Source organism: Somniosus microcephalus, chromosome 8 (assembly GCF_052327205.1).
Source record: "Somniosus microcephalus isolate GS21.2 chromosome 8, FLI_Smic_1.0, whole genome shotgun sequence".
NCBI classification, from domain to species: domain Eukaryota; kingdom Metazoa; phylum Chordata; class Chondrichthyes; order Squaliformes; family Somniosidae; genus Somniosus; species Somniosus microcephalus.
The window spans coordinates 80,208,394-80,232,732 of record NC_140994.1 but is presented as its reverse complement, the minus strand read 5'-3'; the positions used below and the strand labels follow the sequence as shown (position 1 = coordinate 80,232,732).

The following is a 24,339-nucleotide window of genomic DNA, read 5'->3' as shown; positions in this document are numbered from 1 at the left end:
TCCCTATGCACCAAGCTGGTGGATACTCAACTGCACACAACTAAGTCAACTGCAAGTTGCCTTGTGATGCCTGTTATCCGCTATTGTCCAGCATGTTAGTACCATGCTAACTCTTTTCCCTTTACTCTTTACTCCTCTAGGTCCTTCTCAGCTGCAAGATCCTGAAGTAAACCCCTCAGAGAAGGACCATCCTCCTGAGGATGCACCATCATGAGCTCCATTCCTCCCAAGCAGCGGCACAGAGATTGGCACCCAGGTGGGTTAGAAGAGTCTGCACTTGGCCAAGCAGCCAGCACAAGTCAACAGGAGCAGGTAGTGGTAGCAGGGACAGCCCAGGAGACGGCTCGCTGGAGGGCGGGGTCGTCTCCCACCTCTCCTGAGGAGGACTCTTGTGCATCCCCCCATATTCATCGCTCCACCATTGGCGGCCATGCCTTCAGCTGCCAAAGCCCCAAGCTCTGGAATTCCCTCCCTAAACCCCTCTCTCCTCCATTAAGATGCTCCTTAAATCCTACCTCTCTTCACCTGACTTAATATCTCCTATGTGGCTTGGTGTCAAATTTTGTCTAATAAAGCTCCTGTGAAGCGCCTTGGGACATTTAATTACATTAAAGGCGCTATACAAATGCAAGTTGATGTTTAAAACCCACCTCTTTTAACCAAACTTGTGATCACCCCTAACATGTCCTCCTTTATCTCCACATCCCTTTTTTCTTACACATCTGAGAAGCACCTTGCGATGTTTTTCTACATCAAAGGTGTTATATAAATGCAAGTTGTTATACTTATTTATTCACCTTATTTAAGTTCCAAAAGGGCAGTTGTGGAAGAACATGGGTAGCTTTCCGTAACTGGGCTTTCTGCTCAGTTGATTACTCCATCTTGGATTGAGACAAAGAGTTCTTTAATAAGAAAGTGAGTTGGCAATATTTGACCAGAAATGGATAATGTAGCTGCAAGGGGTTGAATTGTGAGTACAGATCTAAAAGTCACGAGTATATAATTAACCAACTTCAAGCTAGACTTGAAATAAGAGAGAATTTTTTTCCCTCAAAGTGCTGGACATGCAGGAGAAACGCCCCTGATCATGCTCAGTCAATTAGCAGCTTTTAAGAAAATGTGTATTAATATCTGGTTAGACACAACATTGAGATTATTATGAATAAATGCAGAGATTTATGGGAACTGTGATAATTTATGTTAATATATAGTAATTTGGTGGACTTGCAGTAAGGGAACATTGACAAAATTTTGCTTCACTCCCAAAATTTCTCCTGGGATCAAAATCAATTTAACGCATATTAACACAAAGATCTTGTGTTGATGTTTCTGGCTTGTTTAGGATTTGTTAAGCACAGGCTTACCTTCCGATCCATAACGCATTGTGTATGGTGGACATAATCTTACACATTATACACAAAATAAAAATGATGTGGGCCCTTATCACGTCTCTGAGAAATGTCTCAAAGTACTTCTCACAAATCACACTTAAAAGGCCGTCACTGTTGTTATTCTAGGCAAGCACAGCAGCCAATTTGCACACAGCAAGGTCCCACAAACAAAAATGATTCAATAACCAGATAATCTTTGTGGTGTTGATTGAATAATCAATATTGGCTGGAACACTGAGAACTTTCTGTTATTCTCCAAACATAAAGCCGTTGGGCAGTAGAGCGTGTCGGCAGATAGCTAGCAAGGAGCAGAATGGGGAACGTTGTTAAGGGCGACTCAGTTGTTTCAGTGCAGTGTCCTGCATGGGCGCATAAACATGTCTTGCTTTAGCTGGGTATGCTCAAGGAGCAAGAGGAGGACCAGAGGCAAAGAACAGTCAGGGTATATCTCTTGCCATAAGGGAAAAGCTCCTACCAGCCAATGGCAAGAGAATTGGCAAAGATTAGTCAGTTTGCAGTTTATCAATGAACTGCTGCTCTGAGATCTTGAGGGAGGCCATTGATTTGGTATCTCCATGAGCTGGGGAGGTCGACCATGTGTACACTGAAATGTCAGCCACGTATCAGTAATGCTGCAAAGCAGCTGGCCCAATATGGCAGGACTCTCAATACCAGAATGCCAGACAGTGCCATAGGCGGCTTTTAGATCGAGGAAGACAACACCAGTCTTGAGGTTTTTCTGAAAGTTATTATCAGTGAAGGTGGTTAGGGCGAGTGCTTGGATTGAGACCTGTGACCACAAAAAAAACAGCTTGGTCTGAGCTTAACGCAGCATCGATCGATCGACCGATGGAGATAAATGCTGGAGAACCAGTCGGTCGAGCTTCTTGTAGCAAACGCTCAGGAGGGAGATTGGTTGGTAGCGCACTACTAACTGTGGGTCCTTGCCTGGTTTAAGTAGGCCAATGATCTTTGCTCGGTGTCATATTGCTGGAATCGGCCTTCCAGGACAACACAAGTCATGAAAAGTGATAACCGATAACAAGCGCAAGGTTCTTCAAAAATTCAGTTTATATGTTGTGGTAGGCAGCTGCGGTACCAGCTTTCACATTGTGCCGCACAGTCAAGTTATGATGGTGTGAAGGCTGGTTGGGGAGTCCTGGTTCAGAGAATTTCTACAAATGTGGCACCGTTCATCGTGTACTTTCTGTTCAAAGACTTTGTTGCAGGGGCTGTTGCCACTTGTAGTAGGTGGCTGGCACAGATGGTCGGGTCTGGGCCGGTGGACGTTGAGCAGCACCCAGGAGGCGGACAAGGCTCCAGCTTGTCCGAGCCCAGTGAGTAAAAGCCATCTGTGAGGTTGACTCTTCCCAACGGGCTGGCCGAGCAGCATCAAGTGATTCAAGCAGGCAGTCTACGATATCTGGGTCACCAGACTCCTCGTACGGTTTCAATGGGGCAGCGCACTCTCTGTCCAGGCACAGTGTGTACAAGGCCAAGAGAACTGTGGATTTTGCAGCTTTGTAGAGGGTGCCACGACACGTTTGTAAGCTTCCTCGATTGGGATGTGGGATAGTAACGATGATTCATTGAACAGTCTTGCTAAACACAGTCCAATTAACTTTCCCGAGATTCCATTGGGGTTTCCTCGTACTTTTGATGAGTGATAGTCATAGGCCGACATGGACAATAGGTGTTGCCTGTGCGGAAAGTAGTTAAGAATAGTGCATGATGCTGGTAGTGGGTGTTTGTTGATTGACATGACCCAGCAGATGTCAGGGAAGTAGTCTTGATGACCCCATCTCACTGACCGGAAGGCGTCATGCTGTTTAGGGTTGTGGATCAGATCAAGGTCATTACCAGATGCCCAATTTTTTAACCAATCACAGTCTTCATTGGATTGGGAGTAACCCCAGTCTGTATGTTGGCTGTTAAAGTACATAGACAGCTGAGAAAGAGATGGGAGTAGGTTGTTTCCCCAGCTTTCACTTGGTGGCTTATTAATATGTGCAATCTTGAAACCACCAATGTATTTAACATCACAATGATTAATGGGTCAGATGTGAGTTGCATCTAAGATGTTGTTAAAGACATAGGCAGCTTGGCCATACTTTGCATGAGGTGCGTGACATACCAAATCACAGCCATCGATAGCGAAGCGACCAGCTTCACCTGTGGCAATGTGGGTTCACAGGAACATAGGAATTGCTAGACAAAAGACCAAGTCCCATCTAGTTCTCCCTCTGCCATCCTGGTAGTTGCATGTTATAATAATGGATCTGTTGACACAACAACAACAACTTGTATTTATATAGCGCCTTTAACGTAGTAAAACATCCTAAGGCGCTGCACAGGAGTATTTTAAGACAACAAATTTGACACTGTAGCAATGAGTCTACAACAGACCCAGACGTGAGGAAAAGAAAACCCTCAGTGGTGGAGAGCTTTGGGAACCATCGGTCCAAATTCAGCTTTTTCCTCCTAATCATGTTACACTTACCACATCGTGTCTCAAATTACTTGATTCCTTCAAGGCAAATGAGGTGAACATTGTGGCAGGTAGTGGTCGTGCTGATGATTGAACGCTTTGCTGCGGAGAGACCCTAAACATCAACTTGCAGGACTCGCGGCTCTATGGCCCAGAGACCACCTGTCTGACTGGAAGAGTCGTCCTCATCGATTGACCGGGATCTGAAGATTCTCTGTTTCAGTTGGCTGATTGTATCATTAGTTTCACCGAAAAATCAATTACTCACGGGAGGTGGGCCGAGAATACTGGTGCATTTTCTCCCCTCCCCCCTTGGTGACTATAATCAAGGAGGTCAGAAATGAGTTACTGCCAGTGTATTTATTGATATGGGAAGTAAATAAACTGCCGATTTCACAGGCAGCCATATGTTCCAGTGTGTTTAATGAACGTATGAGGTGATAAAGCCATTCACTTCATGACACATGCAACAACTTTAAGCATCTGACAGTCGCACCTCTTTGTTAGAGACACAGCGAGAAGGTTAATCAAACGTTCAAACATGGGCATTTGTCTATTGTTCTTTGATTGCAGTCTAACGTCAGCTTTTTCTTTTGAGGGGTGTAGGTCTCAATCAAATTAGGCACGAAAGCGTTAAAAATGAAAAGCTATGAACAGGTCTATCCACTTTGCATTTTATTCTTTGATGTGAGTTTTGTTGTATACTAACTCTGAGTCATGGGTCACTCGGGCCAGTACATTGACTACATAACGGTGAACACGTGAAGTTCTCTCTTCATACTACAGCCATCATATGCTGTCCAGTAAATACAGGTCCCTGCTAAATGACAAGAAAAGACCCTCATCACTCCATGCTCCTTTCTCCTTTCTTGCTCTCAAAGCATCGGCACCACAGAAAAAAAAATTAACAAAGAATGCCATTTCCTTTTTCCAAAAAAACTGGGGCTTGATTTTAAAATTGCCCATGACTACACGGGACTATTTTGCAAATCTGTTCCTGCAGTCACGCAGCACCTTCTGTGCTTGGTACACAAGGTACCTGTGCTGGTCTTTGACCAAGGAATATGTGATAAAGGGAATATCTTTAACCCGATGTGCCTTGTGGGCCTCTGCCTTGTGACATTTTCCCTATGGTCATCTTGTGTCTGGAGGTAATGTGGCACAAATAATCAGTGTGCTATTGTGGATAACATCTTAACAAAAGCAAGGTGACCAAGATTAAAAATTCAGCAATGGAAGTGATTGAGGGTACAAATCCATGTTGCGTCACTCCGTAGCACCTCTCTCAATTTTTTTTCTTTGTATATAACTAAATTGAATCAACGATGGCCCATCAAGAGAGACAGACATGTTAATTAAATATCAATTAGCTATGCAAATGAATTATGAAGTCGTTTGAAGTTATTACACTTACGCTCCCCATTTGTTGATTTTATTTCTTCCTGTTTGGATATTCCCAGCTGTGCCCTATTCCCAGCTGAGAAGGGCACGCAGGCAATTTACTCACAGATTTCTGTCACTGCTGCTTGGAGGCATTACAGTGACAAAAAGAGTCAAAGTTATGGCTTTTTACACTTGATATTTTCCCATTTATAGTTTCTTCACCACAAACCTTCTCCTCTAACCTGCCTCCCCTGCTCCAGCCTCATCTCTGATGCCAATTGTAAAGAGCTCATAGATTTTTTCATCTTCAAAATTGAGGCCATCTCCTCCGCCACTGCTTCCCTTTGTCAGTCACAATACTCTGCAGCTTCTTCCCATCTCTGACCCAGCCCTCATCAGATTCACCTCCATGAGTCCCAACTCCTGCACACTTGAGCCCTTGCCGGCCAAACTCCTGACTACCCGACAACCTCTCCTCAACCCAGTGCTCGCTGTCATTGTAAATGGCTTACTTTCCACAGGCATTGGTACCACACCTTAAATCTGCCATCATCCCCGCCTCAAAAAGCCCACTCTCATCCTTTCTCTTGTCTTCAATGACCTCCAATCTCGGAATCCCTTTTACTCTCTAATGCCCTTCAATGCATTGGCACAGTCTATTCCGTCTTCACTCCATCCGCCACTCCTCGCTCCGACTCTTCAGGCTGCTCACAGAATCAAGATTGCCTCAGTCAAAATCATCAATGGAATGCTTTGTGACTCTGACCACACTTTACCATTGCAATGTCAAAGCCATCCTTTTTGGCTCCACTCGTAAACTCTACACTAGGAGTTTGCACATTCTCCCCGTGTTTGCGTGGGTTTCCTCCGGGTGCTCCGGTTTCCTCCCACAGTCCAAAGATGTGCGGGTTAGGTTGATTGGCCATGATAAAAAAATTGGCCCTTAGTGTTAGGGGGGATTAAATACGTGGGGTTACGGGGTTACGGGGATAGGGCTTGTGTGGGATGGCTGTCGGTGTAGGGACCGGGTGCTAGGGTTTGGATGATCAGCCATGATCTCGTTGAATGGCGGAGCAGGCTCGAAGGGCCGAATGGCCTACTCCTGCTCCTATCTTCTATGTTTCTATGTTAATCCTTAATTCCATTCCCCTCCCTGGCTGTTCAGTCAGGCTGAACCCTATACCTTATTCCACCTCTGTAATATCACTCTTGTCCCTACCTCACCCCTATGGCTGCTGAAAATTTCATCACTGCCAGGCTTAGCTTTGGCAAAGCTGTACTTGGTAATCCCCTGCACACCAGTCTACATAAACTTCAACTTGTCCAAAACTCTGATGCTTGCAATCTATTCAGTACTAAATCTCACTCATCTATTCATTTACAAACCACCTCTGTGGCCTTGTTCCACCCTGCCTCTATTTTGCTCTCTGTACCAGCTTGCACGAACTCTGTACAAACTCTAGACTACGATGTGTGTCCCCTTCCTCTGTTCCACCATCCATGGCAGAACCTAAAGCCATTTACACTAACATTCTTACTAAACTCATCGACCTTGTCCATCTCACCTCACCTTTATAAGCTTCCTCAAAATCTGTCTCATTCACCATGTCTTCAGTTACCTGTCTTAACTCTTCTATCCCATCAATGCCCTTGAAGCCCCTTGTGCCAAAAATGGATTGTATAAATACAAATTGCTGTATATGTAACTCAATTTAATTTCTCTGGAGCTAACAGTATCAATGCAATGTAAATGGGTAACAGCATCATTGACAACATGTGATCTCATTAATAATTATTGGATCTCCAGTGGCATCTCCATGAGAAGTCAAGACCAAGTCCACGATTCAGGCCAAGCAAGTTAGAAGGTGGTAGGGTAAATGGACCCGGGTGGGGAGGAGGGTCAGCAGAGGTGGGGAAGGAAGGTTGGGAGAGTCTGACAGTTTCATGGCCACTTTTACTGATGCCAATTATTTATTGCCAGATTTTTTTTTCCAACAGAATTTAAATTCTCAAATTGCCCCAATGGCATTTGAACTCATGCATTTCCTTCATTTTGTTTGGTTCATAAATGGCTTTAACTCCTGCTACTTTCATGTATCACATACTGCTGTGGTTTGCGGTCATGAGCTGGAAGTTTCACTGACAGACTTCTAAAACTTTAAATAGACTTTCAACTGCTCAGCAATGCTGACATGTTTACTCTTGTGAAATGTGGATCATTCCCTTTAATCTCTCTCTGGGTTTGTTTTCTTGGATGGCTCATGAACATGATTTTAGGGTTAAATGAACAGCTGGAGATTACCGAGGTTTCCTTTCTGGGGCTATCACATAACATTAAATATTGCCCCATTGTAACTGTTGGTCACCTGACTTTACTTTTACAGCACTGCCGGAATCTTGGGACCGCTCACCATTTTTAATATATAATAGATTTATCGATGTTTCACTGTTTTGTGATGTATGTGATACAAAGGGGGGGAAAAAGGAGAGAATTCACTCTCCCTTCTATCCCAATAAATTGCACACACTAAATTGTTAGCAAAATCACAAATGTTGGAAATGCTGCAACATTACATTACATCACTCAGTCTAAAATGCACTTGGGGATTTTTAATGTTCTGTATTTTAGTTGTAGTCTGCTGCTCCAAGGTATGATGTAACACGTGTAATGTACGATAATTTGCACACAACCATCCAAATAGTCCAAACGACTGTCACTGCTGCAAACAGCCACCATGAGTAGCCCGTGTACTGCAGTAATACAGAAGAAACCAACACCTGCAAAATGGGAGCTTTTTTTTTTTCAGTGGCCAGCTTCTTTTAAGACTGTAAACGTGTCAATTGTTCAATCAGATTTCATATAAAAAGCTATAGTATTTTAGTGTTGAATGGGGCAATACAGAAATAATTGCTAAAAGAGACAACACAGGACAAAGAAGTCTATCTGTATTTAGGTCACTATTGGGAAAGTTTTATTATAAAAGAAAGTTAATATGAAAGGACCTCGCGAGAAATTCACCTACAATTTCTGTTGTAAATGACACATAGAAGTTGTTGTCAGCCTTATATTGTCCATTTGTTGAGCTCAGCAGACTCAAGTACCAAGACATCCTGTTACTTCTTGACAATTAAGTGTTAGCTGATTGTCAAAAGGATTCTTGTGTGGGGGACGACGGTCTCCCGCGTAAAGAAATAGGCAACACAGCGAGCTACAAGAAATAGGTCTTTACTCCAACTCTCACAATACAGCACTGAATTCGTGAAGCCCGCGAACCTGTGATGACTCACGGATTGGTCACCTGCTGGAACCTGATTGGTTTTCCTTCTATCAGCAGCAGGCAAGTCTGAACGTGCCTTATTCCTCTCAGCTTGCAACTGTCTTGCGGGGGGAGGGGAATACAGCAGTTAAAAGGGGATTATACAGGTTTATCTACATACACACAGTGTTTCCCCAATGTGGCAACGCCACATACGCCCCCCCAGAATCCTCGTTAACTGTAAAAGTCAGTCTCTGCGGAGGTTTGACCAAGCGGCCGTAGCGGCTGTAGTAGCCATCTGGCGTGTGAGGAGGGCTGTCTGGGAGGTCGGCCGGTTGGTTCATCGGCTGGTCTGGCGGCTGGTCTGCCGGTGGGCTGGCTGGACGGGCTGCTGGCGAAGGTGGGGCGGCGGCCAGGAAGTAAGGTTCTGGCGTGTCTTGGTCCTCTTGTGGGGCTGCCGCCAACGCGGGAGGTCTGCCCCGCCGTGGGGGGAAGAGCCGGCCGAAATGGGAAGCTGAGGTCCAGGTGCGCCAGTTTGAGGCGGTCTACTGAAATAAGGTCCGGCTTCCCGCCGACATCGATAAGAAAAGCTTTGTCCCCCGTCTCCAATACTGGGAAGGGGCCGGTGTATGGTGCCTGCAGCGGGCCTCTGTGCGCGCCCCGGCGCACGAAGATGAACTCCGCATGTCGTAAGTCTCGAGGCACGTAGGACGGCTGCGGGCCGTGTTGCGAAGTGGGCACTGGACGGAATTGCTGGGCCGCGTCCTGGTGCAGGGAAAGCTGTCTGGCGGCCGTCCACGGCTCCGTTGTCAGGGGGAGGAAGTCGCCTGGTACTCTGAGCGGTTGGCCATAGACCATCTCAGCCGCAGAGGCACGGAGGTCCTCTTTGGGCGCAGTACGCAATCCCAGGAGAACCCAGGGTAGTTTGTCGATCCAGCTGGTGTTGGCCAGGCTGGCGTGGAGGGAGGCTTTCAAAGAACGATGAAAGCGCTCGCAGAGCCCGTTGGCCTGCGGGTGGTAGGCTGTTGTCCTGTGCAACTTGGTGCCGAGGCCGGCGATGATGGCATTCCACAAGTGGGAGGTGAACTGGGGGCCTCTGTCCGAGGATATGTCGGTCGGCACGCCGAACCGGGCCACCCATGTTGAGACGAATGCTCGCGCGACGTCGGTCGTGGTGGTGGAGGCGAGGGGAACCACCTCGGGCCATCTGGTGGTGCGGTCGACGATCGTGAGCAGGTGTGTAAAACCGTGCGACGGCGGCAAGGGGCCTACCAGATCGACGTGGACGTGGTCGAAACGCCTCTCGGGCACCGGGAAACACTTCATGGCGCCTTGGTGTGCTGCTGGACCTTAGCGCGCTGACACGGCACGCATGTGTTGGTCCAGTCTCTCTCATCCTTGTGGAGTCCAGGCCAGACGAACTTGGCGGACATAAGTTTCTGAGACGCACGCATCCCTGGATGTGAAAGGCCGTGGATGATGTCGAAAACTCGCTTGCGCCAGGCGGATGGAACGACCGGCTTAGGCGAGGGGACTGAGACGTCGCACAGGAGGGTTGTGCCGGCTGCGTGGAAGGGGATGTCGGCCAGGGTGAGGCTGGTAGTTGACGTCCTGAGGGCCTGGATCTCCGCGTCGGCAGCCTGGTCTCTCGCCATGCTGGCGTAGTCGACGCCCAGGTGCACTGCGTGGAGCGAGGGTCTTGAGAGGCAGTCGGCCACCAAATTGTCCTTGCCAGCGACGTGGCGGATGTCCGTGGTGAACTCCGAGATGAAGTTGAGTGGGCGCTGTTGGCGCACGGACCAGGGTTCGGTTACTTTGGCCATGGCGAAAGTGAGCGGCTTGTGGTCCACGAATGCGGTGAACGGCCGGCCTTCCAGAAGGAAACGGAAGTGCCGGATTGCCAGGAACAAGGCCAGGAGCTCTCTGCTGAACGTGCTGTAGGCCTGCTCATTCTTGCGCAGCTGTCGGCTGAAAAATGCCAGTGGCTGCCACGCGCCTTCGACCCACTGTTGCTGGACGGCGCCGACGGCGTAATCCGAGGCGTCCGTGGTGAGGGCGGTCTTGGCGCCCGGGATGGGGTGGGCCTGTCGTGTGGCGTTGGCCAAGGCGCTTTTGGTCTGGTGGAAGGCTGTCGCCATCTCGCTGGACCAGGTGAGTTGCTCTTTGCCCGTTTTGTCCCTGGTGGCTTCGTAGAGGGGGCGCATGAGTGCGGCGGCCTTGGGCACGAACCGGTGATAGGAATTGACCATCCCCAAAAATTCCTGCAGCGCCTTAACCGAGGTGGGCTGGGGAAAGTCCGCCACCGCCTGCACCTTAGAAGGTAGGGGAATGGCTCCCCTTGGCGCGATTCTGTGGCCGAGAAAGTCAATTTGGGCTGCTCCGAACTGGCATTTGGCCGGGTTGACGATTAGCCCGTGTTGGCTGAGGCGCTGGAAAAGGGAGCGCAAATGCGCGATGTGCTCGGCCTTGCTGGTACTGGCCACGAGGATATCGTCCAGATAGACTAACAGGAAGTTCAGGTCCCGTAGGACGGAGTCCATGAGCCGTTGGAAGGTCTGTGCGGCGTTTTTAAGCCCGAAGGGCATGCGCAGGAACTTGAACAGTCCGAAGGGGGTGATGACCGCCGTCTTCTGGACGTCTGCGTGGTGGATGGGGACCTGATGGTAGCCGCGAATCAGGTCGACCTTGGAAAAGACGGACTTTCCTGCTAGGTGTGCCGAGAAGTCTTGGATGTGCGGAATGGGGTATCTATCGGGCGTGGTGGCATCGTTGAGCCATCTGTAGTCACCGCAGGGGCGCCAGCCACCGCCCGGCTTGGGCACAATGTGGAGGGGGGACAACCAAGGGCTGTTCGAGCGGCGGATGATGCCCAGTTTTTCCATCGTGGCGAATTCTTCCTTGGCCACCGCCATCTTGGCTGGGTCCAGGTGTCTGGCTCGAGTGAACACTGGTGGTCCTGTAGTGGCGATGTGGTGCTCGACCCCATGCTTGGCTGCCGCGGCTGAGAAGGTCGGTTGTGTGAGCCTCGGGAAATCTGCGAGTAGGCGGGCGTAGTCGTCATGCGCCGGGGCGGAGCAGGACCCGACGAGGGCCGGGCTGTTGCTCTGCTGGCAGGCCAGTGAAGCGAAAGTTGCTGCGTCGATCAGGCGCCTGTCGCGGACGTCGACCAGGAGTCCGTGGGCGCAAAGAAAATCGGCGCCCAGCAAAGGATGTGCCACCGAGGCCGTCCTGAAATCCCACGTAAATCGCTGGCCATTGAAACAAACCTCGGCCCGTCACTTTCCGAAAGTAGCGATGGCTGTGCCATTTGCCGCCACGAGGGGTGGGCCGCTGCGGCCTGCCTGGATGTCGAGCTGGGAGGCAGGAATTATGCTGCATTGGGCTCCGGTGTCGCAAAGGAATCTGCGCCCTGAAAGAGAGTTGGCTATGTGCAGCAGTTTACCTGCGGTGCCGATGGCCATCGTGGCGGCGGGGGTGCAGTCGAGCGGGCCTAGGCAGCGGCGCGGGGCTGGTGCGTCGGACCGGGCGGCCATCTTGGTTTGATCGAAAGAGCAGGGTGCTCTGCAGCATTGGGCCTTGTGGCCGAAACGCGCGTGGTAGTAGCATAGTTCTGCGGCCTGGCGTGGCGGCGCGCGCTCGGTGGTGTCAAGGAGCCTCGCGGCTGCACAGCCGAGTTGGGCGACGGCGAAAACTTTGTCCGCGGCGGCTGCCAGTTGTACGCAGTCCGTGATTGGGGACCCCGCGAGGGCAGTCTGTACCTGCTGAGGAAGTAGGCTGAGGAAAAGGGCCCGAAACAAAAAGCACTGCGGTTCAGAGCCCAGGAGCACAAGCATCCGGCTCATCAACTAGGTCGGGGTAGAATCGCCGAGGCCTGGTAGTAAGAGAAGCCTGCGGGCCCTCTCCTCCTTGGACAGGCCATAAGCCTGCAGCAAGCAGCCCTTAATGGTTGAGTACTTGCCGGTCTGTGGTGGGTTCCCCAGCAGGTCGAGAACTTCGGCGGCGGTAGAGCTTGCTAGTGCTGAGACTACGTGGAGGTACCTTTCTTCATCGTCTTGAACCCTGCGAAGGGTGAATTGGGCCTCCGAATGCGCGAACCAAGCTGGTGCTTGGTGTTCCCAGAAGGTGGGGGGCTTCAAGGACGTGGCACCGGCCGACATCCGGCTGCTGCTGGTTGCCATCGGGTTGTTGCTGGCCTCTGTAGGGCTGCGTGACTCGGGGGCTTCGGCCGCCGACATTCGGGGTCACCAATGTGGGGGACTACGGTCTCCCGCATAAAGAAATAGGCAACACAGCGAGCTACAAGAAATAGGTCTTTACTCCAACTCTCACAATACAGTACTGAATTCGTGAAGCCCGCGAACCTGTGATGACTCATGGATTGGTCACCTGCTGGAACCTGATTGGTTTTCCTTCTATCAGCAGCAGGCAAGTCTGAACGTGCCTTATTCCTCTCAGCTTGCAACTGTCTTGTGGGGGGAGGGGAATACAGCAGTTAAAAGGGGATTATACAGGTTTATCTACATACACACAGTGTTTCCCCAATGTGGCACTTGTACCTTTAAGCAGAATTGTTTTGTTCGCTGCCTGGTCAGTATTAAAACGAGAGTCCAAAAGGATATCTGCACCAGTAAATGTCATGAACTGGAAGGGCTATAAATCCAAGCACAATGTCCTAAGGGTGCATTTACACAACAGACTCCAGTTTTAGACAACTTCTTTGTGTCAATGTGAAGCAAGTCTGCTTTGCACAACATTGCAGTGTAAAGGCAATCTTAGAGACACAGAGAAATATGGTGAGTACCCATTACAAATTCGGAATTGTGCCACAACTATAGAGATCATTTAGCCATAAGAAATAGGAGCAGGAGTAGGCCATTTGACCCTTCAAGCTTGCTCCACCATTCAATAAGATCATGGCTGATCTTCTACCTCATCTCCACTTTCCTGCCCTGTCCCCATATCCCTTGATTCTCTTAATATCCAAAAATCTATCAATCTCTGTCTTGAATATACTCAATGACTGAGCCTCCACAGCCCTCTGGGGTAGAGAATTCCAAAGATTCACCACTCTCAGTGAAGAAATTTCTCCTCATCTCAGTCCTAAATGGCCGACATCTTATTCTGAGACTGTGACCCGTGGTTCTAGGCACCCCAGCCAGGGGAAACATCCTCCCTGCATCTACCCTGTCAAGCCCTGTAAGAATTTTGTATGTTTCAATGAGATCACCTCTCATTCTTCTAAACTCTAGAGAATATAGTCCTAGTCTACTCGATCTCTCCTCATAGGACAATCCCCCCATCCAAGGAACCAGTCTGGTGAACCTTCATTGCACTCCCTCTATGGCAAGTATATCCTTCCTTAGGTAAGGAGACCAAAACTGTACACAATACTCCAGGTGTAGTCTCACCAGGGCCCTATATAATTGCAGTAAGCTGACTTTACTCTTGTACTCAAATCCTCTTGTAATAAAGGCCAACATACCATTTGCTTTCCTAATTGCTTGCTGTACCTGCATATTAACTTTCAGGGATTTGTGTACAAGGACACCCAAGTCCCTCTGAACACCAACATTTCTCAATCTCTCACCATTTAAAAATATACTCTGCTTTTCTATTTTTCCTACCAAAGTGGATAACTTCACATTTCTCCACATTATATTCCATTTGCCATGTTCTTGCCCACTCACTTAGCCTGTCTATATCCCCTTGAAGCCTCCTTGCATCCTCCTCACAACTTACATTCCCACCCAGCTTTGTATCATCAGCAAACTTGGATATATTACATTTGGGCCCTCATCCAAATCATTGATATAGATTGTGAATAGCTGAAGCCCAAGCACTGATCCTTGCGGTACCCCACCAGTTACAGCCTGCCAACCCGAAAATGACCCGTTTATTCCTACTCTCTGTTTTCTGTCCGTTAACCAATCCTCAATCCATGCTAGTATATTGCCCCCAATCCCATGAGCCCTAATTTTGTTTAATAACCTCTTGTGTGGCATCTTATCAAATGCCTTCTGAAAATCCAAATACACCACATCCACTGGTTCCTCCTTATCTATTCTGCTAGTTACAACTTCAAAAAACTCTAACAGATTTGTCAAACATGATTTCCCTTTCATAAATCCGTGTTGACTCTGCCCAATCCTATTATTATTTTCTAAGTGCCCTGTTACCACATCCTTATTAATAGATTACAGCATTTTCCCTACTACTGATGTCAGGCTAACTGGTCTGTAGTTCTCTGTTTTCCCTCTCCCTCCTTTCTTAAATAGTGGGGTTACATTTGTTACCTTCCAATCCATAGGAACTGTTCTAGAATCTATGACATTTTGGAAAATGACAACCAATGCATCCACTATCTCTATAGCCACCTCTTTCAAAACCCTAGGATGTAGGCCATCAGGTCCAGGGGATTTATCGGCTTTCAGTCCCATTAATTTCTCCAGTACTATATTTTTTACGAATACTAATTTCTTTCAATTCCTCATTCTCGCTAGAGCCTTGGTTCTCCAGTATTTCCGGGAAGTTTTTTATGTCTTCTTCCGTGAAGACAGACACAAAGTATTTGTTTAATTTCTCTGCCATTTCCTTATTCCCCATTATAATTTCCCCTGTCTCAGCCTGTAAGGGACCCACATTTACTTTTGCTAATCTTTTCCTTTTTACATACCTATAGAAGCTTTTACAATCTGTTGTTATGTCTCTCGCTAGTTTACTCTCATTCTATTTTCCCTTTCTTAATCAATTTTTTAGCCCACCTTTGCTGAATTCTAAAATTCTCCCAATCCTCAGGTTTACTGCTCTTTTTGGCAACATTGTAAGCCTCTTCCTTTGATCTAATGCTATCTTTAACTTCTCTTGTTAGCCACAGGTTGAAGCACTTTTCCTGTGGGGTTTTTGTGCCTTAAAGGAATGTATATTTGTTGTAAATTATATATTAATTCTTTAAATGCTAGCCATTGCTTGTCTACCGCCATACCTTTTAATGTAGTTTCCCAATCTACCCTGTTAAAACATACCTGGACCAAGAACACGTTTTATATATTTTCTAATGCATTCAACTGATGGCTCACATCAAGTTGTCTTTTTTTTGTGTTTGTTGGGGGGTACTGAGCGCTGGAAATACTTTGGCGTTGTTCGGGAATTCAGTATCTATTAGTGCCCGATGCATGTGACTGCCTGCTTACGTGAAAGATTATTCGAATGCCCTCATGGAAAAATAGAGACTGGCACACAGAGAGAAAAGAGGAAACCTGCCAACCCGGATTTTGTTGTTTCAGAAGGGGTCTGAAGCCAACAGCGAGGCTTGATCTTCTCCAAGGTTATTGCAGTGTGGTAAACACAGCCGTTCGGTTGAGTGAGATGTCAAGAGGTGTGTGTTTGTGTGTATGAAAGATGAAAAGTAAAAAGAAAGGTGAGTTAAAGGAACGTGATCGTTTAACACTGAAAGATCTTTTCAAAATTCATGCTTGTTTTCTGTTTCTGCCGATTGACATTGTGAAGTCGCATGGGAAATATTCCAGTAGTATGGAATGTGGTTTGCTGTTGACATGGTATTGCAGTCCTCAGTGAGTTCGGAAGGATTCCATTGCACGTGAAATTGCTTTTGATTTGTGGACAGCTCAGAGTAAATGGAGTTGCACATTTTGCTCGGTACTTTGAATTTTATAGTAAATAAATAAATGACTCCATGAAGCAGCACTAACTTCTGTAGTAACATACAATAAGAAGCGATGCAACAGGTTTTGGATGTCGTGCAGTGTTTCAGCCAAAGGTGCTGGCTGTTTCTAGACCCTTAGAGTACACGTTCTGCTGTGCCTTGCCTTCATTGGGCTTAAACTTGCAGAGTACAACGAATCTGCAGAGGTTTTCCCTCGCCCAGACTTACATCATTGCCCGATGTTGCCTATTTTATTCCCCACATTCCCTGTTCCCATACACAGCTGCCATGGAGAGCCAAGCCTGTGGCGGCGCAAGCCATCGTAAAGTACATAGGTTCCGTCACCTTTGGACATGCATGACTAATATTCTGTAATTATACTGAGGTAATAGAAAATAATGTGTGTGGGCTCCTCCGATTATTGCTCTGATTATCTAACGGCAGCTTTCTCGCTCTTCACTTTCAGTGTTTTGGACTCTGCCTCCAACAGCACAGCACCAGTTGAGTAAGTAATCCTTCGTTTTGCCTTTCGAGATATTTTAAAGTACAGTGTGTGAGGAAAGGAGTTTGTGGACACATCTGAGGCTTTGTGTTTAAAGAAAAAATAGAAGCAGAACCAGGCATAAAGCTCTCAACATTAAATTAAACTCCTGAGAATTGGTTAATAGAAATACTTTGGGATACAGTCCTCAATTTAAATCCTGGAGATCTGTACAAGCTGGGAAAATGGTATGTTTGCGTTTGTGTGGATTCTGTACATAAAATTATTTCTGTACCACAATGTTGGGCTGTTGATGAATTTCTCACTGTTGTGGCCTGTGCTCATGAAATGCGATTGCTGGAATCTCCCAAGTGAATAGCTTGGAGGTCAAACATGGTGATAAGAGGTTTAAAGAGAATTGACCATAGAAAGAAAAAGAACGATTAGTTTTTTTAAGTTCGGAACCCTGAGCATTAATAATCCCTAAGTAACCAAATAAATGTTAAACATAATTTATTGATAAAGAATTGTCTCAGATTTAATCTGACATTCAGTGGTTAAAGCTGGAGTTGTAATTGTAGATCCGTGTAATACATATTTGGAATGTATTTTTGAAAGAATTTTCTTGTAAGCAAACAAATCACATTAGATGAAACAAATTAAGTTTAGCACAATGAACACAAACTTCTCTCTTTAAGCGAACCTAAAATGTGTGGTCGTTGTAGTAGAATCATAGAACTTAAGAGCCCAGAAGTAGGCCATTCAGCCCATCTTGTCTCTGCCAGTGCTAGTTCTTCAATTGGATCTATCTACTGTAATCCCACTTTCCTGCCCTTTCCCCATATCCTGCTTTATATATATACTAGCAGGGGAGCCCGGCGTTGCCAGGGCAATTTTGGGCCGCGCGGTCTCCATGCCCCTGTGTGTCCCCCCTCCCTGTCCCTCTCCTCATCTTCCTGTGCTGTCCTCTCCCTCCCTCCCCTCTCCCTGCCTAGCGCCTGAGGCCCGGTGCCGTTGTGATAGCGGCCGTGCGGGGCCTAGCGGTTGAGGCGCGGTTGGGCCGAGACGGACCCGAGCTGAGCTCCCCCGCGGATCGCGTGGCTGACGGCCGGCCGCTGCTGCTCCCCCGACCGCTGTGTGTGTCGGGCCGAGCGGTTGCGAGGCACGGCCCGAGTGAGCCCAACTTACCTGCCGCTCCGGCGCGTCGGGAGCGGGAGCCGGAATGTGGAGGTTTGTTTTGGTGTTGCTGTCCCTGTGGGGATGGAAAAAATGGTGGTGAAGTTTAGGGAGACTGGAGGATTAGGACCTGCCCGTGATGCACTGATTGGTCAACCATCAGGTGAGTGAACTGTAGGATTGGTCAAGCAGCACGTCAGTCAACGCTAATGACAGGTAGGATTTTTGAGACTTTTTTGTATATTGTCATAACAATTTTTGTGTCATGAAAAAGTAAATATGCCTACGAGAGTCCACTAATGATAAGCTTTCTTTTGATATAACATATGTGTAGGTACGCTCTATAACTTTTGATTGTATAGCCGGACAGACAGACAGACAGAGAGACATAAGATAGACTAGCTGGGGGGGCCCGGCGTTGCCAAGGCTTTTTTGTAAAACAGCAGTTTACAGGGCTGCGCGGTTTACGGCCGGCCGCTGCTGCTCCCCTGCTCTGTGTCTTGGGCCAAGCGGTTGTGAGGCCCAGCCCGAGTGTCCCCAACTCTGAGAGGGAGAGAGAGAGCGAGTAGAGAGACTGGGGGGAGAGAGAGGAGAGAGACTGGGGAGAGAGAGAGAGAATGGGGAGATAGAGAGAGAGAGACAGAGAGAGAGAGACACGGGGAAAGACACAGGGAGAGAGAGAGAGAGACGGGGGGGAGAGAGAGAGAGAGATGGGGAAGGGAGAGAGAGACTGGGGAGAGAGAGAGAGACTGGGGAGAGAGAGAGAGAGCGCGAGAGAGAGATTGGGGGGAGAGAGAGACTGGAGGAGGGACAGACTGGAGGAGAGAGAGAGAGAGAGAGAGACAGAGAGAGAGACTGGAGGAGGGAGAGTCTGGAGGAGAGAGAGAGACTGGGAGACTGGGGGAGAGAGAGAGACTGGGAGAGAGAGAGAGAGAGAGCGCGAGACTGAGGGGCGAGAGAGAGAGAGACAGGGAGAGAGAGAGAGAAACTGGGGGAGAGAGAGAGAGAGACTGGGGGAAGAGATAGAGAGACTGGGAGACAGAGAGAGAGAGACTGGGAGACAGAGAGAGAGATAAAGAGACGGGGAGAGAGAGAGAGATTGGGGGGGGAGAGAGGGAGAGGGCTAGAAATTCGGTATTGCCCCGTTTGGAGAGGGAAGGAGAGAGAGAGAGAGAGAGAGGGGAAAGGAGCGAGAGACAGAGAGGGAAGGAGAGAGAGAGAGAGAGAAGGAAGGAGAGAGAGAGAGAGAGGGAGGGAAGGAGAGACAGACAGACAGGGAAGGAGAGAGAGAGACTGGGGGGGGGAGAGAGAGACGGGAGAGAGAGAAAGAGTAGAGAGACTGGGGAGAGAGAGAGAGACGGGGAGATAGAGAGAGAGACTGGGGAGATAGAGAGAGAGACTGAGGGGGAGAGAGAGAGCGACTGAGGGGGAGAGAGAGAGACTGGGGTAGAGAGAGACAGGGGAGAGTAGAGAGAGAGAGGAGAGAGACTGGGGAGAGAGATACTGGGGGAGAGAGATAGACAGACCAGGGGGGAGAGAGAGAGAGAGAGACTGGGGGAGAGAGAGAGCGACTGAGGGGGGAGAGAGAGAGACAGGGAGAGAGAGAGAGGGAGAGACTGGGGGGGAGAGAGAGAGACTGGGGAGATAGAGAGAGACTGGGGAGATAGAGAGAGACTGAGGGGGAGAGAGAGAGCGACTGAGGGGGAGAGAGAGAGACTGGGGGAGAGAGAGAGAGAGAGAGTAGAGAGACTGGGGGGAGAGAGAGGAGAGAGACTGGGGAGAGAGAGAGAATGGGGAGATAGAGAGAGAGACTGAGGGGGAGAGAGAGAGCGACTGAGGGGGGAGAGAGAGAGAGACGGAGAGAGAGAGAGAGGGAGAGACTGGGGAGATAGAGAGAGAGAGACTGAGGGGGGAGAGAGAGAGCGACTGAGGGGGAGAGAGGGAGACTGGTGGAGAGAGAGAGAGATGGGGGAGAGAAAGAGACAGAGTAGAGAGACTGGGGGGAGAGAGAGGAGAGAGACTGGGGAAAGAGAGAGAGAGAATGGGGAGAGAGAGAGAGAGACTGAGGGGGAGAGAGCGAGAGACGGGGGAGAGAGACGGGGAGAGAGAGAGAGAGACTGGGGGGGAGAGAGAGAGATGGGCGAAGGGAGAGAGAGACTGGGGAGATAGAGAGAGAGAGCAAGAGAGAGACTGGGGGGGAGAGAGAGAGAGAGACCGGGGGGTGGGGGGGAGAGAGAGAGAGACTGAGGGGAGAGAGAGAGGGGGAGAGGGAGAGAGTGGAGGGAGAGGGAGAGGGAGAGAGTGGAGGGAGAGGGAGAGAGTGGAGGGAGAGGGAGAGGGAGAGAGTGGAGGGAGAGGGGAGAGGGAGAGAGTGGAGGGAGAGGGAGAGAGTGGGGGAGAGAGAGAGAGAGAGAGAGAGACTGGGGGGAGAGGGAGAGAGTTGGGGGGAGAGGGAGAGAGTTGGGGAGAGAGAGAGAGGGACTGGGGGGAGAGAGAGAGACTGGGGGAGAGAAAGACTGGGGGGGAGGGAGAGAAAGACTGGGGGGAGAGAGAGAGACTGGGAGAGAGAGAAAGAAACTGGGGGGAGAGAGAGTGCAACTGAGGGGGGAGAGAGAGAGAGACTGGAGGAGGGAGAGACTGGAGGAGAGAGAGAGAGATGGAGAGAGAAGAAATAAAGAGAGGAACAGGCCTGGCCCGAGTCACCCCAGCTGAGTAGGCTGGGCACAGTGAAAGCATTGATTTCTTTATGACAGCACAAAAACTGCTCTGACATCATAGCAGCTCTTCGACATCATAGTCGCTCAATGCTAATGAGCGGATAATGAGCGGAATTTTGAACATTTTTTGGATACCGTCGGCACAAACTTTGTCTCACCGAAACGTAAATACGCCTATGACCGTTCCGGAATCGTAAGCTTTCTTTTGATGTAACACACACGTAGGTACGCTCTATAACTTTTGCGTGTATAGAGAATGGACAGACAGACAGACAGACAGAAGAGCTCTTTTATAGATATAGATATAGTAAAATACTTATCCAATTCCTTTTTATACGATCGTGACTCTGTCTCGATGGTGATTTGTGGTAAATTAATTCCATGTTCTAATAATCCTGTGTGTGAAAACTAATTCCTCTCTTTATTCTGGTGATCATGAGTCTATGCCCCCTTGTACCGATTTGTTAGCCAATGATAATCCTTCACTGTTTACCCTCTCAAAACCTTCCATAATTTTGAAATTCTCCGTAGGATCTTCCATAACCCCCTCTGTTCCAGTGAATAAGCCTCAATTTTTGAGTTTTTCTTCATAATTATAACATCTCGTTCCTGCTATCACGCTAGTAACTATACATTGTACCCCATCTATGGCTCAAATAGCCGCCTTATAAAGAGGTGTGAAAAACTGCACACAATTATCCAACTGAGGTCTGGCCAATGTCTTTACAAATTCAACATCCCTTTCTTGCTTTTATATTCAAAGCCCCTATGTATAAAACACACACTACCATTTGCCTTTTTATGGCTTTTTCTATCTGCACTACTGCTTTTAAAGATGTATGGACCCCTCGATCTCTCTCTCTTCCTCCAGTTAGTACAAAAAGGACCATGGATAAGAAGCACTTAATGACAAAGAACTGGATTAGTGGTTTGTAATATTGATCCTGAAGAGAATTAAATGTTGCATCATGTTGCACTGAATAGAAATGGTTTTATGGCTGAAAGCATTGGGCTGCACTGGACTTGGTTTGTTGATTTGACCTTTATTGGAATTGAGTGTTTATTAATAGGAGGGGAATGGAAAAGCTCATCTGTGGCTTTAGTTGCATTGCAAAGTTATGGCCTACAATTTTTCTGCTGTCCAAGTTGACCTGAATCCAGTAAGTTCAGCCTATGGAAATGATTCTGAATTGGGCATGTTTACTTTAGTTGGAATTTTGGTTGGCACAGACTGGCAAGTTCAAGTTTCTCAACACAGATGTTGCAATTCAGAAAACTAGCAGTGTTCCTGATGAGACGTTTGCAACAAGGAGGAATCCAAGCTCAGGATTTGGATTCACCTAAAAACGTTCAGTCCCATTACACACATCTCATTCCTGGTATCACGTTCCTGGTATCACTCTAGTGACTATACATTGTACCTTATCTATGGCTCAAATAGCCACCTTATAAAGAGGTGCGAAAAACTGCACACAATAATCCAACTGAGGTCTGGCCAATGTCACAGTAAGGTGTTAGCCGTGGCTGTGTGGGTAGCACTCTCGCTTTTGAGTCAGAAGGTCGTGGGTTCAAGTCCCACTCCAGAGATTTGAGCACAAAATTGAGGCTGACACTCCAGTGCAGTACTAAGGGTGTGCTGCACTGTTGGAGGTGCCGTCTTTCAGATGAGATGTTAGACTGAGTCTGTTCTCTCAGCTGGATGTAAAAGATCCCATGGCACTATTTGAAGAAGAGCAGGGGGGTCTCCCTGGTGTCTTGGCCAATATTTATCCCTCAACTAACATCTCTAAAACAGATTATCTGGTCATTATCATATTGTTGTTTATGGGACCTTGCTGTGCGCAAATTGGCTGCCGCATTTGAGAACAACAACTTGCATTTATATAGCATCATAAAACCTCCCAAGCATTATCAGACAAAATTTGACAGCGAGCCACATAAGGAGACATTAGGATAGGTGACCAAAGGTTGGTCAAAGAGGTAGGTTTTAAGGAACGTCTTAAAGGAGAGAGAGGTGGATAGGTTTAGGAAGGGAATTCCAGAGCTTGGGGCCTAGATGGCCACCAGTGGTGTGGTGAAGGAAATTGGGGATTTACAAGAGGCTGACACTTTGGAGGAATGCAGAATTCTTGGAGCTGCATGATCTAGAAGTCATGACAGGTTGTGACATAGCTATGCCTTCTGCTGCAGACTGACTACACACTTTACCAATCACGGTAGTGTAGTGGTTATGTTACTGACCTAGTCATTTAGAGGCCTGGACTAATAATCCATAATGTGAGTTCAAATCCCACCTTGGCTGTTTGAGAATTTGAAATCGGTTTTTAAAAAGCTGGTACCAGTAAAAGTGACCATGAAGCTGTTGGATTGTCATAAAAACCCATCTGGTTCACTAATGTCCTTTAGGGAAGGAAACCTGCCGTCCTTACCTGGCCTGGCCTATATGTGACTCCAGTCCCACACCAATGTGGGTGACTCTTAACTGCCCTCTGAAGTAGCCTAGCAAACCGGTTGTATCACACTGCTGGAAGAAGGCCCATCACCGCCTTCACAGGGCAACTAGGGAGGGGCAATAAATGCCAGCGATGCCCACATCCCAAGAATGATTTTTTTTTTTAAAAACATGCCTTGTACCATAGGATCATCCTACAAACGTGCATCAAACTTCATGACACAGGATCCACCACCGGTGCCAGCTTAGTCAGCTGGCTGCCCGCGGATGGGCTGAACATTTCCAAGAGGTGGTGTGTCCATCACAATCCCAAAGGAAAGGAGGCATCAGCTAGACAGGGCACAGAATGTTTCCTGGGATCGGATGTTCCAAAAGGGCAGACTATTGTAGACAGCACCCATGTACAGTATTGACCATTAGCTCAACCATCACATGCTGACTGGAGTGGGTGCCTGACGTATCACAAAGGGAAACCCTGCTTCATGTAGTGTTATGCCCACTTTGCCAGCTTTCAAACAGAGCGTCAGGTGCTGCACGATTCCATCACTTGGCCACAAACTCTGTTTTCTGCCTCCACATTGGGTTCCTTTAACTTCCTTTTTCCCAGGCAATTGAGTGCCAGAACTGCAGAGATTTATGTGGTCACATTATGGATACAACTAGATCAATATTTGACTTGCGTTCAAGAGTCAAAGAGAAACCCGCTACTGCAGAAAGTGTTATCTCATTGGTTATCTCGTCTGTGGCATCAACAGTACAATTGCATCCAGATGCCTCCCGATGCTGGAAGGGTTAATAATTACTCGATCACATCATGTACTGTTAACAGCATGTCAACTCTATGCACCACTAATTGCCTGACCCTACATCAACTGGCATTTGGTTAACCTTCCTTGTCTCATGTTTTTTTCTCACATCAAGTTTTCAGCTTGAATCAGGTTAAGGCCCTTAAATTCCGGCTTAAATACAACAGTGACTACACTCCAAAAGTACATCATTGGCTGTAACGCGCTTTGAGATGTCCGGTGGTCATGAAAGGTGCTATATAAATGCAAGTCTTTCTTTCTGGGATACTAGGTTTGAATGTTTAATTGGTTTGCACAAAATCCCCCTCTCTGCTTTTTACTGGAGGAGCCGCTGCATTTATGTTAAGCTAACGGGAGAGGAATTTGAGAGAAACAGGCTACATATTTGCACATTAGTATTCCAGGGTGTCATTTCAGGACCTTAATGTTGCTGCAGTTGTTGGGCTTGTTCCAGAGGCTGGTAACTGGGTAATATCAATCTGTGCAGCAGCTAGAATTGGTTAGTCAGGGTGGAGGGAGCATTGC

General features: G+C 47.9%; 1 protein-coding gene across 1 annotated transcript in view; it reads left to right on the top strand.

Moving 5' to 3' along the window:
• The window catches only part of LOC147113665 (uncharacterized), a 126,765-nt gene that overhangs the window by 36,286 nt on the left and 66,140 nt on the right, over positions 1-24,339 (top strand). Inside the window, exons 2-3 of the mRNA XM_085994913.1 lie at positions 141-256; positions 16,649-16,687. Coding sequence (XP_085851039.1) covers positions 201-256; positions 16,649-16,687 — 95 coding nt within the window. The 5' untranslated portion in view covers positions 141-200. The remainder of the gene's footprint in view (positions 1-140; positions 257-16,648; positions 16,688-24,339) is intronic.